Source organism: Blennius ocellaris (genome assembly GCF_963422515.1).
Source record: "Blennius ocellaris genome assembly, chromosome: 11".
Classification (NCBI taxonomy): Eukaryota; Metazoa; Chordata; class Actinopteri; order Blenniiformes; family Blenniidae; genus Blennius; species Blennius ocellaris.
In genome coordinates, this window is record NC_137660.1 from 16,273,605 (window position 1) to 16,293,563 (window position 19,959).

At 44.1% G+C, this 19,959-nt stretch overlaps 1 protein-coding gene across 1 annotated transcript in view; it reads left to right on the top strand.

Annotated features, from left to right (window-relative positions):
• wwox (WW domain containing oxidoreductase) overlaps positions 1-16,769 on the top strand; it is a 132,495-nt gene extending 115,726 nt beyond the window's left edge. Inside the window, exon 9 of the mRNA XM_080505404.1 lies at positions 13,870-16,769. Within this exon, the coding sequence (XP_080361530.1) occupies positions 13,870-14,061 (192 nt within the window). The 3' untranslated portion in view covers positions 14,062-16,769. The remainder of the gene's footprint in view (positions 1-13,869) is intronic.
• The last annotated feature ends 3,190 nt before the right edge of the window (positions 16,770-19,959 follow it).

Sequence of the window (19,959 nt, forward strand, 5' to 3'; positions counted from 1 at the left end):
AGAAAATGGGGACGTGAAGAATGAGTTCGGAGGACAAACATGGGTGAACCTGGTTGTTGGAGGTCACACTCAGCCTGAGGAGACAGGTGCCTCAAGATTAGTCTCCACATTATTATCCTTTACCCACTCGCACACTAGCACTCACACACACACACTGCCATCCAGTCCTCCAGAATTCCTATACCACAGGGACACGGAACTAGTGGGAACACAGCTCCGACTCTCATATCCTATTTATACATCCTTTCCTCTACATTACAATCCTATTTAGTTCTCCCTGCTTCCTACACAATCCTATTTATGGACTCAATCCCACCCCGCTCCCGCTCCATACCCCACTTCCACTCTCGAATCCTATTTGTGTGCCCCCCTCCTCCTGTATGCAGGTGCCATCCATCCCAAAGGCTGCCTACTGAGTTTGTGAGCCGCGAGTCAGATGAGCGTGTGTGTTTTGTGTGTGTTCACCTTTTATTTGTGTGGTAATGCAACACTGAAATTGGAGTGTTCCTAGCAGGAATAAGAGAAACACAGCTTTTGTTTGCAAACATCAGTCAGCTGTTCTGGGACTTCCCAAGGACCTTTTTTTTTAGTTCTCCAAAGGCAAAAAGCTTGAAATTCACTCTTGAAGAAATGCAGTAAGATCGCACTTTCTCTTAAATGTGAAGCGTACACCAAGTATCGGAGGCCTGGAGGTGCTTGTCCTCTACCTCGTCCTCTGCGATCTGATGTAACACATTGCACATCCCCTTCTTTGCATTTAGCAATCGCCACAAGTAAAAATGAGTGTCTGTGTCTTCTGTCCCGTCGTATTTTCACTTGTCCCTATGACAGGCCTCTTATCCCCCATTAGTGTACTTAAACAGGACAAAGTGCCTGTCCATATCACAGACCTGTCTCCACCTGACTCCCCTACCTGTCACTCACCCGGTGTTATGAAAGCATCCTCATTCTGTTTGATGCTGGCAGATGAAAGGAGGACTGCAGTCAGGGACCTGGCTGGCCTGACAGACCAGATTAGAGTCGCCGATGCTGGAAAGGGAGGTACAAGGGAGGAGAGAGAAGGGCGAGGAGGTTCCTGCCTAACCAGATTAGGGGAGGTGGTGAAGGAAAGGTGTATGTAGAGCAAGGGTCTGTGGCTGTCTTTATTAGAGGTGAGAAGGTGTAGCAGAGTGGGCGTGGAGAGTGTTCTGCCTGTCCATATTAGGTAGACAGGTGCTTGTTGGCTCCCCATTTGCACTTTTGGTTGAACTTGGGAACTTGAGTCTCTCAGACAGAGATAACGATGAGCCAGCAGCAGGGAAATTCAAATGTTGAAACGTCGAAGGCTCCCGATGAAACCGGGAGGAAGACGCGCAGGACAATAAAGGCCTGAGGTTCCGCCTTTCACCGCGCTGTCATTACTGTATCTCGGCTACTTTCTGCACACCACGAGGCTGGTTCAAGTCCCACTGATGCTCAGTGTGAGCCTCACGCAAAGCAACTCAAACCCATGATATATGGCACCTCACATTTGGCAGACATTTTTATCCAAAGCCAGCAGCAGAGTGAAATAGTGTGACGCAGCTGAATTTATTAATCATTCAATTAGCTAAATGTTCCTTGTTGGTGTGGTTCAGACAAATAGACCGTCAGTCTCTAAAGCAATCTAAATCTCAGCACACCTCGAGAGAGATGCTGTGAACTTAACTGCTGTGCAACTCTCTAATTTCTCTCATGTCAATGCCTTTCACTCGCATTACTCATTCCCTGGTATGCTTTCCTCAAGCGCACTTTTGCTTTATTGTACCTCTGCAGTTCTAAATGCAGACCCTTCCTTCTGGTAGGAACATTTTGGGTCGTCCTGCAGTATACTACCTTCACCTTTTTTTTTTTGCCTCTGTATCGCTATATTACTTTCCCACCTCAGATGAAGCTTTCCTCTGTGTCTTTGGGGCTGGCTGGTAAAGACGGTCGGGGCAGTCGATCGTATCAGACTCTCAGGCCAGTTCAACCATAAATTACCTGCAGGTAACAAAGCGTGTTGCTGTAACTATTACACGGGCCCTCAAAGTCACCCCAGTCCACACTGCTGGGTTACACCATCTCTCACACTGTATGCACGCAGGCTAAGGGAAAGTGTACAAAGTATTTGTGTGAAACTGGCCAGTGATACACTGTTAATGCAAGATTTCACTCTCGATGCGAAGAACAGGCAGAAACGAAGAAGGAGCGTCGCAGTGAGTAACTTATAGCACATAGATTTATTCAATTCAATTCAGTAATTCAGTTTAGCTGAGTAGTGATTACAACAAAGCCATGTTATGGCACTTTTACGTCACAAAAGTTAGACATAAATAAAAATAAGAATTCCACACGAGCAAGTTTTGGTAACAGTGGACAGGAAAAGCTCACTTTTTTTTTCCCCAGGAAGAAGGCAACTGCTGATCCAGGCAGAGAGGTGAAGGGAGACGGTCAGGCAGATAAATAAAACGACAAACAATTTAGCATCGCATGACAAGTTCATCCACTTGTTTACAGGCTTGATCGGGGTGCTAAGCACACATCACAAACTATAATAATAAAGTCAAAGCTTCTGCAAGAAACTACAGAGATGAGAGGCCAGAGAGTGGGAGAGTGACGAGCATTGGTGACGTGTGAAGGGATGGAAAGTTCGTAACGGAGAGAAACTCAGTACATTAAAGACAATCTCCCAGCGGTCTAAACTCCTAAACAGCTTCACTAAACATTAAAGCTTTAAGGATCCTTTTAATAAAGATATTCCACATTGCCTGCCCAGGATGTACCCTGCCTTGCCCAGAGTTAACTGGGATTGGCTCCAGCACCCAGTGAACCTCAACATAATGAAGCCCTACTGAAGATGGAGGAAATATTTGAAAACGGTGAACTTATTTAGCGCCACATTCAATTAGTGTTGCAACAGTGTCTTTTGCTCCTGCGTGTTAAACTATTAGTTGCGCGGGGCCCCAGCAGTGCGTCCTGCTCTCCAGCTGTAGGCGCAGGTCTGTGTTATTGGCTAATTGAGAGCGTGTTCTGTGCTGCAGCTCTGCCCTGGAGGTTAGTGTTGGCACACACACACACGGTGTAGCAGGACAAATGAGAATACACCTCGCCATCTGCCCAAGAGAGCGAGAGAGACACTCCCTTGCCCTCTCCTTGTCCCTGCACCCTTGTCCGCTTCTCCCTTTTACTCTTTTCGTCTCGTTTTTAATTCCTTCCTCCATCCTCCCGCCTATTTTCATCGTCCATTCGAAACCCCTCCTTCTTCCATATTTTCTATCCCATCTTTCTGCACTTTGATCTGTCTCTTTGTCTCTGCATCACCTCTTTTGTTTCTATTCCCCCTTGCTTTCGTCAGCCTTCTTCTCTGTTACCTATCTCACTCCATCCCGAGCCGGTCGGTGGGGGGTATGTTTGCACCGTGACGTGGGGACCAGTGGAGTTGCGGCGCTACTGTACACTGACCAGAGACTTTCAGAAGGTTCTGTGGGTGTGATCCATAGGGACTGACACCGAAGGTGACCCCCGGTTGGTAACCTTGGAGACCAACTTTATTAAAATGAATTTGAGTAGAGGGGCCATCCTGACAGCAGCATAATTACATCGCAGAGCATCAGCACTAATTTATGCAGCCTGCATTCAACCGGTCAGGAGTGCCGAGATGGGGTCAGTGTGGACACACACACACACACACACACACACACACACACACACACACACACACACACACACACACACACACACACACACACACACACACACACACACACACACACACACACACACACACACACACACACACACACACACACACACACACACACAGCTTATTGGAATGCACACTCTCACCTTACCTCACAACACATGCACATGAATCACTGGACCAATAAAACTAAGTAAATCCCTTAAGTTTCTTCTGCAACCACACAATGCCCTCATAGTTTGCGTGTGGTTCTGGCTTCAGTTCATTATGTGTTTGGATTTGTGCTCACATGTGCAGATGCAGCCTTGTGTATCTCCCTAAAACTATGTTGTTTTTTTAATAAAATAAAACATCTAAATCTAAAACATGTACAGTTCACAGCTCTAAAGCCCCACTTTTTAAAAAGATATTGTAATTAAACATTTTTTTTCGTGAATTATAATCAAAAATATCCCTACTGAAACCATTGTAAATCCCAGAAAGTATGTAAAATAATATGATGCATAATATACAACAATAAATTAAAAACTAAAGTCCCATATCTCTCAAATTAAATTGCCAATGTGCTTTAGATTTCTAACTCATGTTGCCTGAAAATGAAGTTTCTCCCTGAAGTTAGACGTTTAGGCTGAATCCAGTGAATTTTTTCAAGAATTTTAATCTTCATACTGATATGAGTGTAACTCATTTAATTCATGTGCGTTAGAGATGGAAGACACTGAGAACTCTGGACTCTGGACCTCCAGTTTCAGGACTGACCTGACCTGATCCAAAGCTATATCAGTTTGAGCCATTCGCTTCAGGCCTGGGTATTCTGTCATGTTTTCTCATATCAAGCATGAACAAACAACTGTGTCAACCTCAGCATTCACCTCATAATTCTCATAACTTTTGGTTTAAAAAAAGTCTTAACATCTGGAAAAATTTATTCATCTTCTATACGGCTTCATCCTGTACAAGGTCCCAGGGCCCCGGAGCTGATCTCAGCTATGGTACAAATAAAACGAATAGAAAATGAAACATATTTTAGTGTAATCTCATTGAGTGCAGCAGCTCTTCATTCAGCTTACCACTAACACATTAAGATAACCATCACATTCATTCGTGTATTGATTACAGAGGTCCACCATGCTCATTAAGCTCCATTAACAAAATCCATATGAAGGGAAAACTATTTTGATATTGTGTCACCGCTTTTCAATCTCGCTGCACCACAAATGATTCTGCCAGTCCTTTTCTTGGATTTTAACCGTTGAAGCAGGGGATCGGAATCCGCAAACCTGAAGATCAAAACAAGAGGGGGAGAGAGTGAAAAGGGGAACATGGAGAAAGTGCAGCACAGGAGGGTAAAAGCTGGTAAAGGAAGGGGTGGGGGTGGGGGTGGGGGTGGGGGGTGCACGGGTATAAGTCAGAGCTCCAGTCACTCCATTGTAGCCGTTGTGACCAAGGGCATGCTAATCTATCCCATTAGCAGATCTCTACGAGTCTCTCATAATGTTACTGCTAGCTGCTCTCCTGTGACATGTTCCGTTTGTGTGTGTGTGTGTGTGTCTGTGCGTGTGCGTGTGTGAGAGAGCGACAGCCAGGGTGCGTTGTGTGTGAGTGTATGTGTGCAGAGATGGTGCGAATGAGACAAATGCTTTGCTTCTGTGTGTGTGTGTGCGCGTGTGCGCGCGTAATGACAGTTCAGCTAGTTGCTCTCCTGTGAAAATGACACGTTCCTGCCAAATTAATATCATTACTATCAGAGTTTAATGGGCCAGCGCTGCCTTCTTATTTAAAACAGAACATCCCTCTCTCTCGACCTCCACCACGAAGGAAGGGGGTGGCAGTAGAATAGCTGAGAGGAAATAGCGAACTGAACAGGATAGACCAGGGTTTTTTTTTTCCTTATCTACACTCAGAAAGATGGATAGAAAGAGAAAAGTGAACTTAGTTTTGGGGCTGAGATGAATTTAAGGCAAATAGACAAAATATTCTGGATGAAAAAATTGTACGAAAAGATCTTAAATAGAAGAAAATGCGAATGTTTTTACCTTTATGTTTCTTTTTAATAAACAGTTCATCCCAAATTGATTTTACTTGTTATGTTTGCCAGTCATTTTCCTTTGCTTTATGTGGTGCCTTTAAAATGTAGCAGGACTATGTTAAACAACGGGGTTTTCTTCCCAGTGGTAATGTTAGATTTTACGAGAGTATTCTTTTCTCAGTAATTGTCATAGCTGGCCTCGTGTCTGTTGTTCAAGTGATGGCTGCTATGATCACAGTTATTCGGCATTTAGAAAAAAAAAGCTGGTAATGTTTGCATTGAGTTTTGCGTATTTGGGGACGGCTGCCTTTTTCAGTGGTGCGACTTTTGGAGGCAACTCAGAAGTTGTGTGGCTCTTTAGTGCATTTTTTTTTTTTTAGGGCTTTTATTTTACAGTGTGCCTCTGTGGTCAGTGGCTTTTCTTTTCTTTTGCAGTACTTTAAAGCATGTGTGTGTGTGTGTGTACTATAGGAACAGTCTGTTGAAGTGCCATTCTTCACTCGGAGTCAGCACTGTGATAATGAGTTGATTTGGAGATGCACTCTGCGGGCTGCCTGTGAATGTAGTCACATGCATGGTTGTGTTTGCACATGTGTGCATATTTACACAGGCTGTATACATGCAGTATCGTGTGTGTGTGTGTGTGTGTGTGTGTGTGTGTGTGTGTGTGTGTGTGTGTGTGTGTGTGTGTGTGTGTGTGTGTGTGTGTGTGTGTGTGTGTGTGTGTGTGTGTGTGGGTTTGGCTTTGAGTGTGTGAATATGTCAGGTTGCCGCAGGAGACCAATTAGCTGGTGCATCAGTGAGGAGGTGAGCATACACACACCTGTGTGTGGCCCTATTACACCAGCTCATCACATACTCACATACCGACACACAGACAGCATTGCTCTGCTCATAATAGAAACACACTGACACTTACAGTACGTTGACCATATGGAATAATGACTTCACTGTGTCAAGCTGTCAGATTTCGACTGGATGTTACTGCCTTAACAAACTTTTGTGAATTATGGGCGATCTTGCTGCCGTTGAATGGTTGCCATTAGCTATATGTACTGTACATATCAACAAACCATTCACTTGAGGCTGCATTGGCCAACGTTCAAACACAGTACCACGAGAGCAAAGGAGTGATGCAGCTCAAACTTTGAGGTATCGTGCGCTGATGCAATTAGGTCTCGAGTAAAAAGGAAGATCACAGCCAATAAAGCAGCCAGGCCCCTTCATGTATAATTCAGATCTTTTATGGTGGACTATGCACCCATATGGACATGCTAAAGGTAGACTAAGGCCATTTCCAGCTCCAGAAAAGCCCTTTTAAAAGCTAATCCCAGTGCCAGAGTCCTACACCTTTTACTGCTCCTTTTTAATGAATAGGTGTCCAATAAGGCCTTTTATTGTCTTAGCATATGTTGCTTTTATTAGGGGAAAATAATTAGGTTGTGCGGATCACTTCGGAAGTCCTCTCACAAGATAAAAATGAGATAGTTTCACAGTCGTTGCGCAAGTCCTTCTGACTCCTCGTCGTTTTCCCCTTGGATGCCTTGCGTCCTGGCTCCTTCATCTCCTCCTCTGCTTCGTTTCCTTCTTCTGCTTGTCTCTACCCTCTTCCCTCTTGTTTCCCCTCCTCCTCTTGTCCTTTCCATCCCCTCCACTTCATTCCCCACTTCCCCTTCTATTGTTCCCTTGAACACGGGGGCATTAAATGTATGCAGCAATGTCGCATTGGACTGCGCATTTACACGCGTGCACACATGCGCGCACACACACACACACACACACACACACACACACACACACACACACACACACACACACACACACACACACACACACACACACACACACACACACACACACACACACACACACACACACACATAACAGATGAACAATCACGGTGTGACAGGAGGCTGTTGATGACTGACACCCGGTTGATCTTATCTGGCGCAAAAAGGGTAAAGAGAGGGCCGCAGAGAGAAAAGAGAAATAATGCTGGGCTATGGAGGGAGGGGTTTGAGGTGCTTTGTGTTGTGTTCCTGTCACTCCTGCATAGTTTACCCCTCTACTCCTTTTTTCTCTCGGCCTTTTCATCTTCCACTACATCACTCTGCTTGCTTAAAGAAAGACTGTCAACATGGTTCATCTGTGATCTAGGACTCCAGAGAAGGAGATCCATTTACCTTCAAGAGGTTCCACTATGGCCGTCCACCCACGAGACCTCAGTTACAGCAACATTGTGCGCCCAGTCCTGTAAGTTATGGTGCCGGAGGGGGAAGGGGATGCTGGGATAAAGGGATCTGTAGATGGTTGATGGAAAATAAAGGGCTGAGGAAGAAGCAGGGGGCAAAGTAGACAGACAGGGCATGATGAAGGAATGGAAAGTGAAGCCGGGAGGGAGGCCAGTCCCTCCATCCTGCTCTTAATGCCCCCCGGGGGAGCACACAGCCTGTAGGTGAGTATTAGCCATCAGCCTGTGGGCTAATGGACAGTACAAAATAGAGTTTAGTATACAGATGACTAGGGGGCAGACTAATCACTGGGGATATTGGTGATGAAAAGAGCTGGTCATTCTCTGGAGGTCTAAACAAACTCTCTGCTACCTTATAGCAGCTCCCGTTCTAATAGAGGCTCAGTGTTTCAGTTGGATCCAGTGTGGATGTGAGTCCTGGTCTGCTTGTGCGATTCTGTTTTCTCGACATTCTCAACCTCACGGTAGAGCTGCGTGACCTACAACATCTTGACTTTTGGTTATCTGATGTGACCTTTGATCCACCTCGATGTGCGCGATGGAGACGACCAGAGATTCATGGTAGTTGAGTGTCAGGATGGCTTCTGAAGTGTGCGCTGAGGTTGTTTGAGGTGCTAATCTCCTCCCATCTTGGTTGAGTGATCAAGCTGAATGGAGGGACAGCTTGTTTATCTGAGGGGGGACCGCATTACCCAGGATTCCCCTCCTCGGCACGGCCGGGCACGCTCAGCTGAGCTGTCGGCTCGCAGAGGTTAGCACGGCTGAGGGCGAAGATCGTGTCCACATTACAAACGGCACACTTACGAAGCTTTGATTTCAATGGTTATTTATTAAATGTAAAATATCTTTAGCACAGATTAAAAATCAGACACCTCCATCTATTTTAAACATCACAGGTTGAAAAAAAACATTCCTGAAACAGAATCACAATCAGTTTGGAGTCCCACATTCAGGATAGTTACTCCACGAGGCTGGGCTGAGGGCTGAGGCAAAACTGAACTCCTCCTGATCCCCTGACGACGAGCCAGGACGGTTTCCTAAAATGCATGTTGTCGACTTTTTACACTGAGTCTTAAAAAATTACTTATTTCACTTAATGCCTTTATAATTAAGGTATTCCATGAGCCAGAGATGAAGAACAAATATGTCGTTTGCGTGCCAGCTTTTCCGAACGTGTAGCTGTGTCTAAAATAGGCTAAAATCGCATTTGCAAGAAGTGGTGAATGCTGCTGGTCTGTAACTGACAGCTTTGCAAATGTCCAGTTGAATTAAAAAAACAAAAAAACAAAGATAGAAACAACTTGTGGTTCTGATCAAAAAAACGTTTTCTGCATTAGACAAGCACGGACATGCGCTCTAATTATCTGTGGTTTGCACCAGGAACGGACTTCTCAAATTGTGTCCCAGGCACTGTGAGCTCTGCCAACGTTTAGCGCTGCTGCTGCTGCTGCCGCTGAGTTGGAGTGCCATCACAGAGGTCTGTGGTGGACACTCCGCTCTCCGCTCCTCTCTGCCTCAACCCTCGCTGCTGTACAAATGCCAACCGACAACAACTGACACAGATGGTGAGCAGAAACACGGGACAGGCAAAGGAAGAGAACCACCCACAGGAGTAAGAAAACAGGAAGACTCTACACACACTGTCCAAGAGAGGATATTGCCTGACAATATTATCAACTCATTTATTTTAAACTTTTTTTTTTTTTTTGGTCATTTTTTTAAATTTATTTTTTAATCCTTTCATATTTTTTTCCCAACTTTTTTAAAGTTTTTTTTTTTTTTTTTTTTTTTTTCCAGCACATGCCATATGAGAATTTGGGGATTATAAAAGTACCTGAAAGAATTGCTAGGTTTTCAGCATGCATAGCTGTTCGTATTTACAGTCTCTATATACAGGAATGGGTCAAAAACAGACTGCTCTACAGTACTGGGTTATTTACATCCAGGTCAGAGGGAGAGGTCAATGTCATAACTACAGATGTTGGGGGGTGAAGGGTCACATGCATAAAGGTCAGCGAAAGCTCATATGGCCGAGTACATCTGGGAGGATGAAGACACAGAACAGAACACAGCAAAGTAACATTACTGTTAATTCAACAACATCACACCTCCCCCACATACACTTTTTTTGCTTTTGAATACGCTCGATAAAGAAGTTCTCGATGAGTATTGCGCAACACTATGCAATGACATTTCCATTGCAAGTCCATGAGGTCTGCTGCTGCAGAGTCGATGCCGAGATCGGAAGACTTGGATCTGGTTCCAGAGCACTTACAGAATCATAGTGTTGAATCCCAGGATAAGAACGGGTATATTGCCACTTATCAGCATTTAGCTTATTGCATCATGTTTTCAAAGTATCCCTTCAGTGTTTCTGTGTTTGCTTTATTGTTGTTTTTTTTCTCGTATTGCTCGTGTTTTATTTTTGTCATTTTTCTTCCTGCCATAATTTCTGGAGTAATTTCAGTGCACCTCATCTGTCACATCTCCCCTTCTCTCCAAATCAGAATAGTAAATGTAGAGCTGTTTGTTTGGGGTTTTTTTGGGGGGAGAAGTATGTATTTTAAGTCAGTGATTCCCAACCTTTTTTCCTTGGACCTCCCCTGGACCGACTCAGAGAAACTCATCTCTGGTTTCCCCAAAGCAATAACGTGAAGCACCCTTTCAAAATGCAGAGATTTTACATTGTCTGTTCACTCGATAACTAAGAATCATTTGTTCTTATAAAGAGGTTTTAGATGGCTTAGAGAGCATCGGCATAGCAAAAGGGCGATACAATCCTCCCATGAACAATTCACTCTCGCTAATTGTCCTATATTTATTGCAGCCATGGATTATCTGCAATACCTACCAATGCAGAGGGCTGTAATTTTAGTTATTTATTTTTTTTACATTATACGAGTAGGGAATTCATCCTGTCAGAATCTTTCATTTCAAACTCAAGGTATCTGGAAAGTCTCGGTCCGGGTTTGCTTAAATGTTTTACTTTGTGAGCCCACCACCTAAAAGCAAGCACAGCTCTTTCTCTGGGAGCTTCAGTACATGTGAAATGATTCACGTTCAGTTGCAAAATATAGAAGGACACATATCAAAACCCATCAGTTCGTAGGCAGAGAAATTTACAGGCTTGATCTCCAGTTTGATACGGGAGAGAAAATGGTCACCAGAGATGTACACCGTTTAAGTGACATGACATTTCGTGTAGATTTATTATCGTTTCTGTTGGTGCTCGTGTGCCGGCGGCATACTTGAGCTCGGGCATGCACGTATGAATGTGTTTGTGTGTCAATGTAAGTGTATTGAGATTATTGCTCAGCCCCTCTTGTTCTCTTTCCCACTACCTCAGACCTCAGACACGCCTTGCCTCCTATCTCTAAACGCACACAATGATAAATGGCTGTGGTGGGTGGTTGAGCATGTTAATGCCTAATCTCATCAGCCTTATCTTTTAAGGAGGTCACAAGGTCAAGTGGTGAGGGGGTGTGTGTGTGTGTGTGTGGGGGGGGGGGGGGGGGGGGGGTGAGCTAAACACCAATAAGATAGCACATTGCTGGACACACGGCATAAACGGCCCATGTACTGCTCTATTCGCCTCTAACAGGACAGCTGCACAGAAACACTTATCTGGACTTGCTTTTCAAAAACTGGGAGCTCTTTTTAAAAAATAAATACTGACAGTTTCATTGAAAACTAAGCTACATAAATCTGGATTTTTGAAGATGAAAGTTTTTTTAATTTATTTATTTATTTTTTATCAATATTTCAACCTACAGCTGGACCTGCAGTGTTTGGTAATTGGACACAAACAAAATGCTCTGAAAGTCAACCAAGTTCAATGGGGCGTCAGCGAGTCAGAGCTTGCGGCGCTGAAATCTTCAGAGAAGTTTAAGAAGACATTTCGCTTTCAGACGAGCTAAATCAGATGCCCTAAGTGAAGGGAGATGAGTTGAACCGAGTGCGAGTGAACCTGCAAGTCAGAGACACTGCTTGGCATTTGTCGGTCTTTGATATGGCGGCATATGATGTGGATGAAGTTATCGCCTCACTGGCAGGTGAGACAGACAGCGGCGCACACAGAGATGCTGCCTTTTCATCTGCTGTTTACCAGCTTCTCTCATCATGCTGCACTTCAAACGCGCTCAATCTGCTGCTGCTGCGACGCCACACACCAGGGCTCCTCCTGGTAGAACTTTACTTAGAGCTTAGAGGGGGTTTTCTGTGTGTGTGTGTGTGTGTGTGTGTGTGTGTGTGTGTGTGTGTGTGTGTGTGTGTGTGTGTGTGTGTGTGTGTGAATGTGTGTTGATGAGGCGAACATTTCTTGGAATCCGGTTCGTGCGCGGCGTTTTCTGTTCGTTGCATTTGCATTTGTGTGCATATTTCTGTACTTTCTTGTGGATGTATAAATACGTTGGACCTCAATGAATCTTCCACTTCATGTGTGTTGGTCTCACAGCTGCTTTAGGAAGCTGTTCAAACGCTTGGCAATGTAACGAGCCCCCATTATGCATGTGTGCATATCTGTGTGTCTTGCCCATGTTTGACTACTGCATATATGGGTTTGTCTCACAATTTGCCAGGGCTCTGTGCTAAACACGAGTCTTCAGTCATCACATCAGTGTTCCCTCTCACTTCTTCTGCCCCCATCCATCTCTCTCTCTCTCTCTCTCTCTCTCTCTCTCTCACCCTCGCTCTCTCATCGGGAGATAAAGAGGCGAGCCATTTCATGTGGCCGTATAGAAGTCGTCTCCAGCCCTGGAGTTTGCAGGGAAGCTGTCACAGCAGCTTTTAGTTGGAGCTGCAACATGAAAGATCCCTCTTTGAGCATTCGGGTTATGTGTGTAATTCTCTCTGACGTGTTTATTCTGCTGCAGTTTCAACTTTCATTTTTCAAATGTCACTGAAATGTCCCTCCAAGAATATCCCTGCTAATTACTGACTGATGGGGCAGGGTGTATTAGGGAACTTAGCAGGTTGCGTCCAAATCCCGTTTTACTGTTACAGTGCGTTGTAGCTTGAGACGACATGAATCAGAGTCATTTTATGGGTTCAGACTTGAATGATCTTCAGATTTAGACATGAGAAAGAAATTACTGCAAAAGCGATGGAGGGAAGAAATCTGTTTGAACGTGTGTGTGTGTGCGTGTGTGAAAATACAGTTAATCTCAAACCAACCTACTAACTTCAGATTTTGACAGAGATCTCTTCTAATATAGTTTTCAACACTTGTTCTCAACTTTGCAAGCCTGACTCAGCCCCTACACACACGATGTGAAAATATACATATTCATACTCGCGGCGTTAAAACCTACTTTTTGTAACATACACAACATCTGTGGTTTCTCTGGTGATTCCCATCCAGTCAGAAGCCCTCTTCACCTTCTCCGTGGTGAGTCTATACATCTTTATCATTCACATGGTCCCATATAGCCAGAGGTCCTATACATACCAGGTAGAGAATTAAATAAATAAATATATGTATATAAATATATGTACAGTACGGGGTTATGCTATTCCCATGGTAATATGACCCAGTCATCATGGGCTGCAGGGGAACGGGGGAGAGACAGCGTGTGCGTGAGTCTTTTTTCTTTTTTTCTTTTTTTTCCTGTGGACTCTCTGTCCTGCTGTCTCATTTTGTCTGTAAGTTGTACAGGACATAGAGATGTGGTCATGTCCTCTGTTTGTCTTCTCTCTTTTTTTCTCCTCTGGACAGGACACATCCTGATGTCTGTGTGTGATTGGATGAGTTCTTCTCCGCATTTTTTCCCTCCTCCTGCAGGTTGACGCCGTCTCCGTCTGAGCGTCATGGTTCTCCCACTGATCTTCTTCCCCTCTCTCTCGCTCTCTCTCTCTCTCCCTCTCTCTCGCTCGGTCTTTCTCTGTCCACAGCAACAAGGGGCGGCCACCACGGTGTACTGCGCCGTGGCTCCAGAGCTGGAGGGGTTGGGCGGCATGTACTTCAACAACTGCTTCCGCTGCATGATGTCCGCTCAGGCCCAGGACCAGAGCAGCGCCTCCGTCCTGTGGGAGCTGAGCGAGCGCCTGGTCGCGGAGAGGTCGGTGGGCATCCAGGCTCTCTAGTGGGCCGAGGAGGACGGGGAGACGGTGGCTGATGGTTTGGACTTCGTAAAATATAACTGCACTCTGACTGCACTATACAAGAGCTGCCAAACCCCAGAAGTCCATCTGGATATGTCACATCACTATAGGGGCTAAATCACACTACATAAACAGTAAATGAGAGGTTTTCATGTACAATCTACTGGTGGAAATTAAAGTATGTGTCAGGTTCTGCTTTGCTGTGGTAGTATACAGTGAAGTTGGGGTAGGGTGTTAGAATTTTTCTTGCTCTTTCTGTGTTTGCCTCCCTAATGTTAATTTGCATTTTACTTTAGTTTTTGTCTTGTTCGAAAGTTCAATGTTCAAATAAAGCAAATGATCTGTTCAACCAACTCTTCAGGGTTAGCTCGTAAGCATACACTCCATGCCATACGCATCTGATTACGGCAATAGTGCCCAATGTGGAAAATATGTCTTTCCAATTGTTGTCTATATGTTCCATATCCTCTGTCTAGTTTTATGTTGATTTTTATGTTTCGTGTTGAGATACAGAGTGTTGAGTAATCATTGTGCTGAATCTTTTTGGGTGAGAAGAAATAAAGAGCAATGAGCATGTGACTCTCATTAGAGGTATGAGTTCTATGGTTATGTACACTATTCAGCATCCTTTCATATCAATGTCCCTATTTGTTTTCTGTACAATATTTACAACATCCTGATTTCTGGGCAAGTGCTAACGGGGTGTGGGCATTAGTTTGTTTTTTTTTTCATTTTTTTTTTTTTTTATTCGACTTAATCAAAGTAGTAGTCTTCAGTACAATTTAAAGATAATGATGGGATGATTTTTTTTTTCTCCATTTGAATAACAAATACACAAGAGGGAAAATCTTATTTACAAAGTCCAGGATCTTTAATTGGTTTCGTTCCTCGTGTTGTTGGACCGGAGGAATGCGAAGGTTTCTGCCTCCTGTTTTTCTTTTTTTTTCTTTTTTCTTTTTCTTCATAATTATTATAAGTGTTGAATCGTGGCTTTGGGTTTTCTGTGGATTGGATGCCCTGAAGCCGGTGGTTGGTTGTCGTGGGCAATTTCAAGACATTGTGCTTTTTAGCAGTCTGGAGGCCATAGGTTGTTCTTGAAACAGCAGTCCAATGTCATGATATCTGTGAAAAGAACAAAGGAGAGAAAAAACAACATTTTAAATCTCTTGTTCTTTATGTGTATAGAAAGTATTTTATCTAGTGACAGTGGATGTCCATTCATTTGCAGGCCATTAGGGGGAGACGTTTGTGTAGGAAGCTGTGTGTGTGTGTCATCCTAACACAATGTGAGGAATGTTTCATACATTCATTAACACTCATTCAGTGGTATGTTTACGTCAAAGTGGAAAACATTCATGCAAAGAGCAGATCAGTCATCTCATCCCAAACATTCAGCAGATTAAGAGCATCAACACTCTGGGAGGAAAAAAATACTCTGCTTTTAGCTGTACTTTTTGTCTGGTTTTCTCTAAACACACACACACACACACACACACACACACACACACACACACACACACACACACACACACACACACACGCTCTCAGAGACACGCTGTACCCGGCACGGTAACTGATATGGGTGTCCTGCTCTGTTATAATCTGTACTGTACTCGGAGTACAGGTGTCTTATCATTGTCCTTTCACAGCACTGGACACACCTGGAACAGAGACACAGTACAAATATACACACACACACACACACACAGACACAAACACACACATATACCCAGCAGGAGCGACGCACACGTACACATCGAGGAACGGAAGAGGATAACAAGGGGTTTCATGACACAATCCAAAATATATGCCGCTACTGTTGCTCGTCATATTCTCACATGGATGCGTCTATAAACAAAGAGTTATACTTTCCAATGAACATGCAGCTGTTAAAATACAAACACGTAACACACACGTGTTAATTTCATTTAGAAGAGACGTGAATCGTTCGTAAAAAGCACTAACCTTTGTATCAGAAATTAACAAAGTATCTCAGGAAGTGTTTTTGTTTAACTACAAACATTTGTATTGAAGGAAACCACAGAGCTCCATCCCTCAGCAGGTCACTTTACGGGTTTCACAGTAATCTCCATCGCTAAAGATATGATAATCACGTATGCGCGACATCAACCGCTGTCCATGGTGCTGATTCTAACCGATATTCCCTGGAAGTTAAAGAAGTAAAAAAATTATATTTTCATGACGTGTTTTCACTCACTTCATTTTGCAAGTTGAGACCAAACTGTTTCAACCCAAGTGTCTGCATCTTTCAGCTTCAGTCTCATTTGTACTGTTTCACTGTTCACTTCAGCTTCTTTCTTTGTTGTTGTTTTTTTTTAACTAAATGAGAATTAAATAACACTGGTCTCTGTTTATCTTGCTGTGTTTCCTTCGCTATCTGTGGATTTATGTGTGGCTGCACCACACTTGAATTATTAAAAGAGGATTTCCTGCCTCTGAACTTATCTCCGACTCCTGCATTGCGTCACACTCCACTGCTACAGCAATGTGATATTATTCAAAGGAATTGCAGACCAAATAACCTGTTTGAGTAATTATTTTCTCGCGGTCCCTCATGAGCTCAAACTGCGATAATCCTAAAGACCGTAATTCTATACTTGAGACTTGTGTAATGTTTGCTCCTCTCCTCTGCATCTCCAGTAAAAGGAAGCGATCTCAAACTGAGAAGGAAATAACCATGAGAATAATGTCAACTGTTTGTGACCATATATCAGGACGGTGACGCTAATGATGAAGGCTGCATGCTGGAAACGCATCAGTTTGACTAATAAATCTTTCTTCAGAGAACTGCTGCAAATTCTTCTTTCTGAGTGTTTCATGCCCCCCCCCCCCCCCCCCCCCCCCACCATATAATAGGAGCTGATATCAGCACAACATTTTAACCAGTTCGACATGTAAAGTCGGCCACTTGTGATGTGGAGACACTGAAATGCTCAGCGAAGATCAGTGAAAACTCTCTTTTCAGAAAACATCTGAGGAAGACTTTGGTTGCGGCGCCGCGGAAAACACAAAGGGAAATGTTGAGGAAGACAAGGAGCAACGCCACGTTGGGGCGGGTGTGCGCCGCAGTGGCCGATCTATGGGTGTGTGCCTGAGTGAAGAGGGAGGGTCCTGCCTGGCTTTCATACAAAGTCCTATCGATCAGGCCCTATCGGAATCATCTGATAGCTAATCAATGAGCTACACTTCCTCTCAGCGAGCAGAGAGGAGGAAGAAGTGCCGCTCTCACGGGAGGAGGACCTTGATCCTTTGACCCCGCGGTGCGGGCCACACACACACACACGCACGCACACACGCACACACACACACACACACACACACACACACGCACACACACACTCGCCCCTCTATCTCTTCATCTCTCCGTTATAATAAAAGCTCGACAATATAATGACTGAAGGATTTCTGTAAACCAAATAACCAATATACATTAGAATGTTATTTTAATTAGTTGGATTCACAGTTGATTTTTTTTCCCTTCACTGAGTTTATTTCAATTTGGGCCGTAATTGTTTACGACTGACCATTTCATTTTCCATTATTGTTTTTATTTCTTCTTGTGATTAATTTCACCTCTCAGAGAATAATTATGAGAGGATTGATTTGATTATGCCTTTGTTCTGCTCCTATTGGCTCCATTGACTGAAGGAATGCCATGTTGCCATTTCGAGCGGATATATTTAATGATCACAATCAATGTTAAAGCTCTCTCTAGACTCAACTAACCCAATAAATATCTGCCAGGAGGAAATTTACCATCTAACTACAGCAGGCAATAAAGTCTTGCTCTCTGTTTTTCCTCCCTCCCCCGCTTCTCCCCTTTCATCTTCTGCCTTTTGAGGATGACATTGGGATTAAAACTGCTGATCAATTTTCATTAGGTACCACTTGGAGTCAATGGAAATATTATTTTCCTTCAATACCTCACCAAGTGCTTTGCTTGCAAGCTCTCTGTGTTGAATGCATATTCTAATAATTGTCACCAAAAGAAAACGTTCAGAACCATTTCCCTCATGACTCTTTTTTTTTTTTTTTCTAACCTAATTAGTGTGTTTTAATATGAAAATCTGCAACTCAAAATTTTATGTCTGGTTTGCAGATATTTTTAAAAGTTTCAATTGAATTGCGGTCCCTTAAAAACCTTTTTTTTTCTTCTACTAAGCTAATTTATGTGTAATGCGTGTTTGTGCTCATATGAAGCTTTGGAGGGAAATGGTAGGGCGGGGCTGCCCCACCTCACCTCACTGTGCCGGATGCTTTTCTCTGTGAGATGTAACGAACCAGCAGAGCGAACTTAGACACTAGACTTCCTTTACCGTTTGGCAAGCTATTAAAACAACAAGCTGTAAATACGATGCAAATGCTGTATGAGGCAGGAAGTAAAGCATTTTAAGTAGATTTCTCTGGCCAATGATTAAAGTTGAGCCCCAGGAAGATGATGGAGGAGTTGGCACGTGCAGCAAAGTAGTTGTTCCTGCTGGTGGCCGTGCTTCAGCCCATCACTTGTTCCTCTATAAAGAGTCTTAGAAGCAACATTGATAACATTTGAATCCAGATAGCCGTGATTCACTGAGCCTGTTCACTATCAAATGTACTTATTTCCCCCTGTAGATCTGCTTGTGCAATCTATAACTTTCTCTGTTTTTATTGAAGCCTCAACACGGCACCTTTGAGGAAATCCTTCCAGCCCCAAATCCCCAGCGTGTCCTCACCGCTAGACAGCATGACCTTGTAAACCCTGAGTTATTTTACTCACCCATTGTGTGAGGATAGAAAGAAAAGGGAAAGAGAGAGAGTGCACAGAGGAGGAGAGGTGGGACGGAGGGGGGAGAGGAAAAAAAAAGAAAAAAAAAAGAGCTCCTGCCTGTCACAGCTTTCAAACACAAAGAAAAATGAGCACTTGGGCTGAAGTACAATTATTAGCCCCTGTCTACAGATTCATCACACTATAGAGAGGCAGAGAGCGAGGAGGGAGGGGAGATAGCGAGACAGAGGAGCGGAGCAAGAGGTGGAGTGGAGGAAGGTAGAGGAAAGAGCTGTGTAGGTAACAGCAGAGCAGCACAGAAAAAGGGGAGACAATGAGGAGGAAAGAGGAGGAAAGAAGGAAATAGGGGCCGCGGCAGTGGGAGGAACACCCAGAGCCCGCCGGGCCGGGTGCAAGGTGAAGTGTGCAAAGCCGCCGCTGAGCCCGAAGAAAAGAGGGGGAGGAAGGTTTTAGGGAAATAAAAGAGTGAGGAAAAGAGAACGAGCGAGGCAGAGGTAAAGGAAGGCAAAATGAAATAAGAGGATTTGTCAGGCCAGTGGTTGGTGGCAGTAATAAAGCCTGCTAATCTGAAGGAGAACGCTTGACTGCTCACACACTGACTCTCCTGACGCTCCACTTTACCACCGGGCCAAGCCAAGGTCACACACACACCCACATGCACACACACGTGCACACACACACACACACACACACACACACACACACACACACACACACACACACACACACACACACACACACACACACACACACACACACACACACACACACAGTTCATGCTGTCCGCTCTCTTTTTTTTCCTTCATTTTTTGCATTTGTGTGTGTGTGTGTGTGTGTTGTACACTATTTACCATCACTGCCTGCCACACGTTTTTTTACTCTTCTTCTTGTTAGGCATCATCTCTGCCAAACACCGCTCTCAGCCATGTTGATTTTGAAATCTCATTTTTCTCTGTTTCTTAACTGGCTCCGCCGTGCGGATCAATACCTATCAAAACCATTACATAAATACATCTGTCACAAGCAGATAGTTGAGTGGGGATGTAACGCGTCTGGTTGAGGCCACCATAGGGTGAAAGAAGATATGCTCTGTG